At 35.9% G+C, this 13348-nt stretch overlaps 1 protein-coding gene across 1 annotated transcript in view; it reads right to left on the minus strand.

The window, feature by feature from the left end:
• Positions 1-505: 505 nt before the first annotated feature.
• LOC126817092 (zinc finger protein basonuclin-2) overlaps positions 506-13348 on the minus strand; it is a 50164-nt gene continuing 37321 nt past the window's right edge. The window contains exon 4 of the mRNA XM_050543892.2: positions 506-4269. Within this exon, the coding sequence (XP_050399849.2) occupies positions 1783-4269 (2487 nt within the window). The 3' untranslated portion in view covers positions 506-1782. The remainder of the gene's footprint in view (positions 4270-13348) is intronic.

Consider the following 13348-nt stretch of genomic DNA (forward strand, 5'->3'; position numbering starts at 1 on the left):
TAAAATTTTTTTTTTATCATTATCCTAAATCTTTATATATATTTTCAAGTGTTTTTGCACATAAAAACAAACCATTTGACCGTATTCATAGTGTTTTAGGGTAAAATTATTTAAAATCCTAATTTTATGGCATTTATATTGACTGACAGGTAAATTCTCTAGCTGGTCAAAATTAACTGTCAGTCAGTCAAGTCCAGTAAATATAACTGACACTGGAGCCCAGGTGAGACCCATATCAAACAAGAGCAGTGATAATTGATACAGGTTGATGTGATGTTGTGTTTATTTGAAATATCATTACTAATTGCATATAGGTGAAATATGAAACAAATTATACACCAATAAAACAACTAATTGCATATTGCATAATATAAATGTAATTAAAAAGATATGAATATTGCTTTCTAATATTGAAAAATTACATATATTGACTAGATTGCATAATTATTAAAAATTGATTGCAAAAAAAAAAATAATGATTAAAACGAAAAAAAATTGGCTTTTAATACTGGTATCGTAACTCAATTATCACCTTTAAAAGAAAGATTTTCAAAAATAACAACAGTGTCGTGTGTTACAATATTTTTGTAATTAAATTGCACGCTTGTCCCGAAAACCTCGCTAATCAAAAAGCGTCATTTGTTGGATAATTTGAAAAGAAAACAAATGTTATTCAATCAAATTGCATTTCATGAAAAATCAACAATCATACACACACTTAATAAACCAAAAAACAACTTAAACGCTATGTAAAATAATTGCTAATTGCATAATATTCAATTACATTACATGATTAATTTTTTTCAAATTCTGTGTTTTTATGTGTGTGTGTGTAAAAATGTCTAATTATGAACTGTGCAATCTGATTATAACACAGATCCTATTTCGTTTGTTTTTATAGTTCAAAATTTCGTTTTACTTGTCTTTACAATGCTAGGATCTGGAAGAGTTGTTATATTACTGGCGTTTTGGTTGAAATGAAGGATAAGCCAATGAAACGGTCTGTTACGGCGACTTCTTGACATGACCTTTTAGTACAACTTGTCAGATCTTCATGTAGTGTAGGCCATTGAAAGTATAAAAAAACGAAACGAAATATAGATCTGTATTTTAGTCAGATTGTGAATTGTGTGGCTATATTTCTAATGTCTAACGTGGCTATTTACAACTAATTTATTACTATGTTTATATATTATATAAATTATGTATAATTATTGCTTAATACACTTGACAGGGCAAAGGCCATCACCATGACATCACCATGGTTTCACATGTCACACCCTTTAGAGTTATCTTCTCCTTTTCAAAACACCAATTAATCATCAGCGATCAATAAATGAGTAATAATGCTGCAATGTTCATTCGTAAACTAATAACTGATGTCCGTTTAAAAAAAAACAACGTTTCAACAAATTTAACTGCATAGTTTTTTCTACACTGGATTATAATACACTTTTTAAAATTGTTGTAATGTTTAACTTCTGTATGAAATAATCCTCGGATGAAAGCACATTCAAGATGTTCATATTAATGAAAATCCCGCTACAAAAAATTGGTCCGTTATTTGGCACAAGTGTTCTAATGACTGGAAAACTGGAAAGAAAAAAAATGTAATACTAAAAAATATGTCGTGGAATTGTTGAACTAACATTTCTATGATTCGTAACATCTACGTTTTTAACAGTCTAAAGTTTCTACCAATCAGATCAAGGCTCTTTGTGATTTCATTGTATAGAAGAAGCATCACGTGAAAAGCGACAGCTTCGTCCCCATATGAATTTATCAGGAGATGCCACTGACCATGTTACTATGGAGATTCCCGTTTATACGATGTCTGCTTCTACTTTTTCTCGTTGTCGTGAATATTTTATCTCGGCCGTTTTGTATGGTTTCTTTCGGGTGACTCGTTTCAAAATGTTCCTGTAGCGCAAGGCTATCCTCAAACTTTATGTCGCAGATGTGGCAGTCTAACGTATCGTTACCATTGACCTCCGGGGATTCCTTTTCTGTTGCGCTTGTGTCCATTTTGTCATCAGTATCGGCTTCTCCTTCATATTCATCTTCTTCCTCTTTGCTGTGATTGCTTCGTCCATCAGAAGTTGGACTTTTACGACCATTAGTTCGATTACTCTCTGGTTTTCCGTACCCAATCAAATGCTGGGGACCATACAGTTGCTTGATGATATCCTCACGCAAATCCTGCACAGAGCCTTCGTTGTTCTTGTCTGATAAATCGCCCTCTGTAGAGAGGAGTTTTCGATGTAAATTCAAGTTACTGGCGTGACGATTCCTGCTTCTTTTGGAAGGAAACCTGGCATTGCAGCCGTCAATAGAACAAGGATGCATCAATTTCAGGTGAACATTCTGGTAATGAATTTTGACACCAAAGGCATTTCCAAAACTTTTACCGCAGGCGACACACTTTTTGGGATTCTCTTTATCAATGGGGATTTCGCTGGCTGATAAATCCAAATAATCTCCATTTTCTTTCGGTGACAACGAATCAGCCGAATCATTGGATTCTTGATCGGAATCATGTTGAGCAGGACTGGGACATTCTTCACTAGGAGATGAGAAAGATCCTGTAATTGGAGGACAGCATCTTACTGGAAGACTGTTGGTTAAAAGGGATGCTATTTTGGGAAAATTACAGGCGTCACTTTTTCCGTTTTTCTTGGCTGGAGTGACAGGTTTTTCATCATCCGACTCATTTCCCATGTCCATATCATCTGAATTGTCTAATCCACTTTTCGGTTCAGTCTTGAAACGTTTTTCTAGTTGATATTCATCGGAACTTCTGCCCTCGAATGTTCCAGATCGACTTCTGACCTGGTGACTCCTCTCATTTGGATCCTTGTCATCAGAATTATCGTCACTCATGACATACATGTCATCAGACTGTGTGCAGCGAGTTGGCGCATTATTCTTCCGTCTGCTTCCTCCTTTATGCAGCATCATTTCTGATCTCCCATCTTCAGCATCACCATCATTAGCATCATTATACCGATTCCTGTCATGATTATCACCATGGTTACTGTGATTACTGAGATCCTTGGGTTCATCTTCAGATTCAGAGAGTTCCAACTTTGACCACTTTTCCGGGCTGGGGAAGTAAGGGAGCTGATTATTCAGATCCAGGAAGTATCTGGGGTCGGGTTGAATCATCCCAGGAGAGTCCATGGAGGACATTGGATTTCTCGGGATCATGTGTGGAAGAACCATTGTTGGTGGATTGTCACTCATTCCGTTACTGTCATCCATTCTTGGTGAATCTTCCTTACGTTTCTGAGGCATGTGTAGTTTGGGGTTTGGATTAGCACTGTGGCGATTTCGACTTCGGCGCGAGCTGAACATCATATTACATCCGTCCACTGTGCATTTGTGCATTTCTTTCAGGTGAACTGCGCTGTAGTGAATTTTAAGGGCCCCTTTATCACAGAATGTCTTGTTGCATGCTGAACACAGCGTTCTCTTTTTACCATTTGGACCCATGAAGGTGCTCCCAAAACCAGCTGATGGCTGCCACTGGCGCTTTATAGGATTAGATGACTTTCTCATGTGCTTAGCTTTTCTCTCAAGGTCAGACATATACGAGTCGTCCTTAGTGGAGTAATCAATCGCATTCTGTGTCGGTTCTTCTTTCGTTGACAGACTTGATATGATAATGTTCTCTCCATCACTTTCTGAAAACTTGTGATTTGATACTGGAGAAGGCGAAGAGTTAACTGATGTGGAGGTGGTGCTCAGATTTTTAGGACTCGCACAAGGAGACGTGACAGTGACTGTGACAGGTTTCTCAAGTGGGTTAGGACTTGGGTTGGGACTTCCGTGTTCTCGATGATATTCAAATGGTTGCATAGTCTGTAATCGATTTAACGGTGATGTTGTGATTGGTGTAGAGGTAGATGGTAGAACTAATGGTCGTATATCTCCCGATGGTGAGAAGCTCGATGGTAGTCCAGGAGGAGTCATGAGCCGTGCTACTGGTGGGATGTTAAAAGGAAAACGTCCAGGAAAAAGTTGCCGTGTTTCAATACTCCTCATATAGTTGTGCATTGTCATATTGCTTCGTTCCATAAATTTTTTAATTTCGGAATCAGCCCTTGTGGTTTGTTTTATGTACAAATCTTGTGTCTCTTTCGTTCCTTGCAGGAGAATCTCCTGAGCTATGGCTTTTGTTTCGCCGAATCGTAGGAACTGTTGAATGATGATATTTTCTTCTTCTTTTGAGGCCAACACCCATTTATCTAGCACTCGTCCAGAACTATCCTGAAAAGACACAAAATAAGTGAAATTAATTATTATGTTCAAAAATTAAATGGAAAATGAAAGTTATGGAAAATTGAATATAGGTCTAGTAAACAATTATGTTGTCACAGGACTTCCAGCATAAAATAAATTTAGCTCTGTGGAGTAGGTCAAGGGGAATGCCCACTCATAAGTGTTGAAATTAAATGGAAAATGAAAGTTATTAAAAATTTAAAATAGATTTATGAAACAATTATGTTGTCACAGGACTTCCAGCATAAAATAAATTTAGCTGTATGGAGTAAGTCAAGGGGAATGACCACTCACAGCGTTTGCCCATCTTTACTACAGTCAAGTCATGAGACGTCTGATTTTGTACATTAAGCCATTTATAGAATTGTTCCAACTTGTGATTTTAATTTTATTTACAAAAATGTCTCCAGATGCTTTTAAAAAAGGGCAAAATAAGTAGCCATATCATGACGTGAAAACTCTGTGCCAGAATTCAAAAGTTAAATGAAATTTATTTAAAAACCCATTTTCAATTTAATTATATTTATAATTGAAAGAACACGAAGTCCAAAATGATTGGACAGATTTCTGTGTTTATCTTCAAACCACTAAAACTAGGTCTTAAAAATTGGCGTGGGGGAAATAAAAGTCGTTATTAAAATATGTGTTTATTTTTACTGATAACGAATTACTTATGTTTAAGACAGTCAAGTGCTCTTTGTCGAGCTTAAAAACAGCGCAGACTGTCACAGAACAGGCAGAGTGTTTCTGGCGCGATAACGTGGAGAAAAGAGACGGTCCTCTGTTGAACTGCTCAGTAACGAGGGATGAAGGTTATCTCAAAGGTCAAACTTCCAGAAGCCAAAAGTAACAGACAGACTTCTGTTTGGCAAATAAATTTGATAGCCCTATAGGACAAGAGACACAGGAATAGAGGGTGTAACCAACTCGACTGTTGAATGCTGGCTCTGTATTCCTGGTAGTTTATGATGAAATTTGAAACTTGTTTCTTGACAAGCGACACGCTACCCTATGATGTAATGAGAAGCAGCTGGGGATTAGATAAGACTCTTGTCCTGTGTATCCCTGTGCGTAGATAATGTAACATATAAAATGACTTCTGTTCTTGTATCACGATCGTTTACACATTATATCACAGCCATTTGGTCTTTATTTATTCCAACTCTTTTAAGACGAGCTCTCAGGCATCAGATTTCAGTCAATGAAAATTCATTCAGTTTATTGGGGTTTTTTTTAAAGTTTTTAAATGTTATTGAGAAAAATATAATTTAAAGTGAAAGTATCGTATAGCCTGTTCAAGATGTTCAAGTGTATAGGAGCATGCATACTCCTCCCCACACCTATACCAAATTGCCTCCCAATTCCATATTAATTAAAGTAGCTAAGTTTCTAACTCAATATCATCCAAAGTCTTACATGTTGAAAATACGAATTATTTGTCAATTCAAATCAACATTGATGTATTGATCTTACCAGGAAAAGGTAGGCTTCTGATCCAATATTTAAGACAAAATAAACATTTTACCATTTGTACACAAATTTCAGCGTCATTTGTAATAAGTGACCAGAAAGAACGAGGCTAGACATATTCCACAACTCATGTCAAACGGTGACGCCATATCTTATCTGGAGAGCATGCGCAATAGACTGGAATAACCAGACGCTAGAAATTGCTATTCAGTTGAGACTCCTGACACATTTCACTGGGACATAACTGATTAGAAATTAGAGTCCAAATGGAAACAATTGAATCTAAATCAGTTTATATACAATCAGATTACATTATTATATACGTTGCGACTCATTTGGGTCAATTTCTTGGTCCCAAATATTAGGGATTTAGCTCCTTTAAGTTATCATTATATGTATTTTTTGTCTTTTTCTAAATTCTATTAAATAATATCACATTCATTTAGGGCCAAACAAAAAAAATAAAATGATTTTATGTACAGGAATTTTTTGATTATCTTCATTTCATACATAAAAGTCGATGAAAACTATCAACAAATAGTCGAGGATTCGAGATGAATGTAAATATCTCTTTGCGCATCAGAGAATAAAAGTTGATGACTTGGTTTGAAGAAAGGAAAGAAAACTATTGGACTAACGATGTGTTATAAATTGTTGTACTCAGCATCTGGTTTTAAAATCACCTTTCTCGAGCTCACTCCACTCGTCTTCAACTGTTTGATGTTAGATAGGACATGATGTTGGCACGGTGACAAGATAACAGAAATTGGTCTGAACACAGTCAGGGTACCAACCATAGTATCACATGACACCTTTCTCTCCTAACTTAATATAAAGGCTATTACTTACAGTTAGTTTGGAGAGTTTATTGGAAATCAGTGATTCACAACATTTTTTGTCTCTCTCGTTTTTTTAACAGTCTTCGAAATGTTACGGATCAATTGTTTTTCTTTAATTTGAATATATTACAGATAATTATAAATTACATTTCGTTCTGGGGAGTTTATTGGAAATCTATAATTCACAATGTTTGCCTCCTTTTTTTTTACTAGATAAATCACAGATAAATTTTGTAAGTGATGTTGACATCTTAGCTATTTTTGACACTTTATTTTTTTGTAAAATCTATTTTCTTAAGACTACTTTTTTGAAAAAATCATTTTATGAAGATTGTCTTTAATTTGGTTAATAAATAAACATCAATATTTTTTTTATAAACCACAACCATAAATAGATTTATTAACAGTCTACGTGAAAAATGATTTCTATTATACCATTGACATTCAAGGACGTAGAGGGCCGGCCGGGAAAAAGCTCTTCGTCATATGGAGGGGGGGGGGGGAAAGAGGGACAGCTGCTTCCCCTGGAAACAATCGGCACACTGAATGGTGCCTTTGTCCATTGGGGAAATCTTGCCCCCTCCCCCCCCCCGGCCATTTCCTACATAGCATGGCATAGCTATGTTTTTATTAGATGGGTTGGTCTAGAAAATGAGAACATTAAACCCCATTTCAGAAAAGCCGCTGTCCAGGAAAAAATTTTCATAAAATGATGAATTAAACCCCATTTCATCTTTATAAGCCCAGGAGTAAAAGAGCTGGAAATTTAAAAAAAAAAAAAAACCCTTCTTCATTTCATTTACACTTGACTAAAAAATACAATCGGTTCTTAACAGAAACAAGTCATGTGTTCGTCTCCTTGACAATAATCATCTGATATACTATAACCCATGTTTATTTAATGCATCCTTATTAAGTTTACAAACTTGTTTAACTCAATGCAGGCTTATATTTTTAGAAATATTCTTTCAGAAATTTGATACAAGCCAAGAGCAGACTTGTCACGTCACGATATAAAACAAATCGCGATAAGGAGAAAGAAAAATCATCTAGATGTTGATGCAAGCCAAATTCATCATTTTAAGTTAATATGAAAGATATTTTTTTTTTTTTGTTATCTGTCGGATTCATGTGTATATTTATCAAAGGTTGTTACATGCACATGTAATGTATGTGCAGTGAGTATGACGAGGTTTAGAGCTTGCATGCGTGGGGTGGTCAAAGCCGCAGGACATGAAGTTGTTTATATATATATATATATGTAGAGTATACCTTGTAGCATGTAATGATAAATAACATTACATTATCCTGAACTAACTTTCACCCAACTTTCACCGAGAACCGATGACTACCACTCACGCCAGCTGGCGAGAAATGCAGCCACGTCAAACATGTGTTGAAAAAATACACAAGCTATAAAAACACAAAGAAAATTTTCCTTTCTGCGTACCTTGTGAGCCGTTGAGCGCAACATGCAGTCGTTTATTTATATTGTTATATAAAACGTCTTGTTCAGGATCGTGTGAATGAAACACACAGTTTTCAATGAAATAATTTCCATTCCTTCTTAGGTCATGTGATGTATATCAAAGCTTATCATAGGTCAATATCTCTGAGTAGAGAACAAATAATTTGTTAGAAAAAAATTATGTTTATGGTTTAAATTATTCACAAACATTATATTTTTTACTTTTTCTGTGGAATGTATTTTTACATGGACGTTTCTCTGGGGGATTTTAATTTTAAATTTTCAAGCCCATATGGCCAAATATATTTGAAATTAAGTCACAATAATTTTTGCTTTGATTTTTTCATTAAATAATGTGTTCCAATCTCAATTATTTCAAATTTTCTTTTTTTCTGGAACTTCAATTTACATTATTGTAAAAGTGGCTTTTAACCAAGGCTTTCACTTTGAAACAAGAGGAAGGGGGGGGGCGAATAGTTAGCGTGTGCGCGTTGTATCATAAGGATTGAGCCAACTGGCATGGTTTCGATTCCCCGGGTGTATGTGACAAGGAGTAGGGTCACCTGTCCAACCTTGGGGGTTTTCTCTGGGTCCTCCGGTTTCCTCCCACTGCTAAAGACTCCTCCGCGCAAGCAAATTATTGAAATAAAATTGAACCATATGTTATTCCCGAAATGACCTAGTTTGTGTTGAGTGGACATTAAACCCCATTTCTCTTTCTCTCTCTCTCTCTCTCTCTCTCTCTCTCTCTCTCAAACAATATATCTACGTTTTATATTTTGAAATACCCAAATGATTCATGAGTAATTATTTTAACAGTCATTTGATTTTTTTGTCTTTAAGGATGGGCCTGTCATGCTCTTTGTCATTCAACTTTCAAAAGAATTTATTTATCTTTTCTTGAAAGGGAAATTTGCCAAATACCTTCAAATTAACTGGGAGAGACATCACTAACAAGATGTAATAATAGTTTAAGGAGTAGCTGCGAGAAATGATTACATAACATCTGAGTCGTCAATAACTGCAGAATTATGTCACTATTTTGGCAAAATCCCCACATTTACTGTGACACATCAGCTGTGTAATATAGACAAGTATATTATGTCATAAGTCAATAGACCCTACTCATGGGGATTATTAATAGGATCAATTTTATATATAATCCCACTTTCCCCCTGGGGGATCTGGCTGGATGGCCACAAGTAGTCTACTGTATCTACTGTATAAAAGTTATTGAGTCAAGTGTTGTGGTTTTGATTCCAGGAGTAGGGTCACACGTTCGCCCTTGTGGGTTTTCTCCAGTGTAATGAGAACTATGTCAGAGCTGAACTAATGTTGTGCATGAACCAGAGTATGCCTAAAGCACCTATTACTACTCCCTATTTAATACCTTCTTTATATTTTTGTATGTAAACTGTGGCCATCCTCATTCTCAAACTGATGTTGTCCTTGAATCTGGACATCCCCCACCTCCCCCGTAAACTGTGGCAATCCCCATTCTCTAGCTGATGTTGTCCTTGAATCTGATCATCCCCCCCCCTTCCCCTCCCCGTAAACTGTGGCAATCCCCATTCTCAAGCTGATGTTGTCCTTGAATATGATCATCCCCCCCCGTTCCCCTCCCCGTAAACTGTGGCAATCCCCATTCTCTAGCTGATGTTGTCCTTGAATCTAGACATCCCCCTCCCCCGTAAACTGTGGCAATACTCAATCTCTAGCTGATGTTGTCCTTGAATCTGGACATCCCCCCTCCCCCGTAAACTGTGGCAATCCCCATTCTCTAGCTGATGTTGTCCATGAATCTGGTCATCCCCCCTCCCCCTCCCCCTCCCCTCCCCCTTAAACTGTGGCAATCCCCATTCTTTAGCTGATGTTGTCCTTGAATCTGGACCCCCCTCCCCCGCCTGATGAAACACATGTTGTTGATTAACTGTGATTATATATCTTCCGTCAGATTTATTTTATCTGTTAGATGACAGGTGATTGACAGCACAAGATGGCCGGCAATTTATAAATAAAAACCTTATGTCCTATTTCCGTCCTCGAAGACTCCCCGCCCCCATGTTCAGTTCGCTCTAGACAAGTCAATCATTCAACAAGATTTTCATTGTCTCCTCCACCACATGTAGATTGTTCCAGTTCTTACACTACCTTGTGTATCTCCACCACATGTAGTTTTGTTCCAGTTTTGTTACACAACCTAGTGTATCTACCTCAATTGTTACCTCTTAAAAATTTTGTTGTTATACAAGACCAGATTGTTTTTATGTTCGGCGAAATATGCCAGAAGTCTTAATCGAATGGCAATCTCTAGCATCTGGTTATTCCAGTCTACACCAAAAGTATTTATTGCGCATGCTCTCCAAACAAGAATATGGCGTCACCATGTTAAAAAGTCTTAAATATTGGATATATTTTCAATGTCGAAGACTTTGGAAGGATATCGAGTTTGAAACTTAGCTACTTTTAAGTAGAAAGCCTTGAGTGGAATAAATTGTAGGTGGAGTCGGTATCTCTCAAGCCAATGAACCTCTCTAAAACCTCTTCCTGTCTCGTATACAAACATCTTCAAAATATCAACTAAAACAATAAATCATAATTTTTTCAAAATAAATATTTATGGACATGGTAACCTAAGCCTTTTTATAATGTGTTTATATTTCAAACTAAATAAACTGGAGTCAAGAATTGGAGATCTTTTTAAACAAGGTGACTAAAAATGACTAACAGATTGCTCGATCGACTTGAGTGAGAAAGTTCTTTTAATGGCCGTGCTGTCTGATGTTACTAGTTTGTCAATGTTCAGTCATATTGTTTCGTTACATTTCGTCTCACATTTCTAAGTAAAATAATTCTGGTGCCAAGTTTTTCTGGTTTTGTCGAGAGCCGAATCATTAACAAGATAGAAAATTCATCATCACATTTACACCCTAGGTTCCAATCATTGTACTACTGTATGGTAACATTGCAGGTCACAAATTATACTTTTTATTCACAAATGAAAGAAAAAGATAAAAACGTCTTTTGGCGCCTCATTAACGTTATAAGTTTGGGATTAACACAAAATAGTTTTAATTTTCTATTCTTAAAACTGATAAAAGATTTCCTTAATTGCAAAATTAATTTGTCATATTGGCCCTATCCGCAAAACTAGACACTTTGGTCGTAATAAATAATAGTCTTAATTAAAGATACATTATGGACGATTAAATAAAGAGCTAGCAGTTCTCACTATGATAGTTCAAAACTAGATAATGTAAAGGGAATATGCTGACAATTTCAGTCCAATCGCTTCACTCTAAGCCGAGAAAAACCTTATTTTAAACTCACTATAGTCTTGTCATTGTTACCGCTGTCATGATAATTAACCCAAAAAGAACCCAAATGATTACAGGGCTAAGGGGTTATTTTCTATTTCAATATTTCATTTGTGATCAGTAAACTGGAGAACCAGGAGTAAAAACAAAAGGTTTGAAACACCGTTAACTATGAAACTCTCCTCAAATAGAGTTTAACAGTGGTGGATTTGGCAGGCTGAAGCCTAGAACCTCAATATCTAATGTCACCCCCCCCCCCACCAGTCCAAGGTTTATAAAATAGTATAATATTTTTGACACTGTCATAATCCCTTTTTTTACACATATTGCAGTCTTAAACACTCGTCATCATCCTTGACTTCACTCAATTGTGTTTATAACACACTTTTATCTTCATCTAGTCCTGACGGAGGGCCTCATTAGTGGAATAGCCATGGGCCTCTTATTTCATCTAAATCCGTCCAAGTTTAAGAAATGAAATTAAATGGGGTTTAATATCCTACTTTTCTGCACCAAATGGGCTAATGAAGACGGGCCAAGTTTAATAAAACTCATCATGCACTTGTATTGCAGATATATAAATGTCATCTCTCCACCATGTTTATTCTGATATTTTTATATTATTCTAGTTTTATATAACTTCACAAAATGTCAGTTGAAAGGAAATATATGATAATATTTTCTAGGAGTGTATCTTACGATGATAGATGTCTTCCCAGCATGCAGTAAGACATGCTCCACGTTCTAATTCTAAAATACCCAACAAACGTAGATTGCCTTTCATCATTCATAATTCATATTTTGTGTAATATGTTTGTCATGAACACGTAATTCGGTAAATAAAAACACAGAGCGTAGTAATCAGCTCATCTGATTTAAAGATATTGTTGGGAGGAATAAAATAATGCCAACTGTCTTGTTTCGAAATTTGATTTGGTTATTCTAAAATATGGACTTTTTTTTTCAGTAGAAAATATCTTGATTGCAAACATGGACTTTGGGATAGAAATATATGAAAATGCATTCCAGACTTCAACCCCTCATTTCAGAGAGAGAGGAGAGGAGAGAGAGAGAGAGAGAGGAGGGATGGGGTTTAACATCCACTCAACTCAAACAGTCATTTTAGGACTAACATATGGTTAATTCCCAAATTTTAAGTTCTGTCCCCTAATACCGTTTGGGATGGAAATATATGAAAATGTAGTCCAGACTTTAACCCCTCATTTCAGAGAGAGAGAGAGAGAGAGAGAGAGGGAGAGAGAGAGAGTTTAACATCCACTCAACACAAACAAGTTATTTTGGGACTAACATAATGGTTAATCCCCAAATTTCACATTCTGTCCCCTAAGACCATTTGTAGTTATTATCTTACTGATGAGGGAAACTTCTTCTGGTTAGTTTCATGCAGTTAAAATGTAGCTAATTTTTAGTCATTTCAGTGTCTTCATAAATAAATAGGTACTCTCATCTTCTGTACAAAGTTTTGCTTAAAATTACAAAAATGAAAAAAGTCTGTTTTTCCCCATAGAAATAGGAATCTTAGTTTAAATGGTTGTTTACAAAAAATGAAAATTCAAATTGGTATTGCCTAAATCGAGCTCCAGTCCAGACATCATTTTTACAAGTTGAAGATACTTATCAAGAAAATTTTTAATGGATTGAAAACCCCTGAATCCTGTATACCTGTGTTCCATGTTTTATACACATGAAAAATGAACAAATTTCAAGAATTTTGTAAACGTTTTTTTTTTTTTTGTACACCTCCAGGTGATCATTTTTAAAACATGGCTGATGATCGTCTAACACAAGACATGTGAGTTTGTTATCTTTACACAAACTTTTTAACAGACGCGTTATTTATTATACGAACATGACTGTTGCACCATGGGATATATATATACAGATGAGAGGACAGAATGAAAACATATTGCAACACCTCATTTTCCCCGTTTTGCCTGCAGCGTAAATGATTC

The sequence above is a fragment of the Patella vulgata genome, chromosome 4 (genome assembly GCF_932274485.2).
Source record: "Patella vulgata chromosome 4, xgPatVulg1.2, whole genome shotgun sequence".
Classification (NCBI taxonomy): domain Eukaryota; kingdom Metazoa; phylum Mollusca; class Gastropoda; family Patellidae; genus Patella; species Patella vulgata.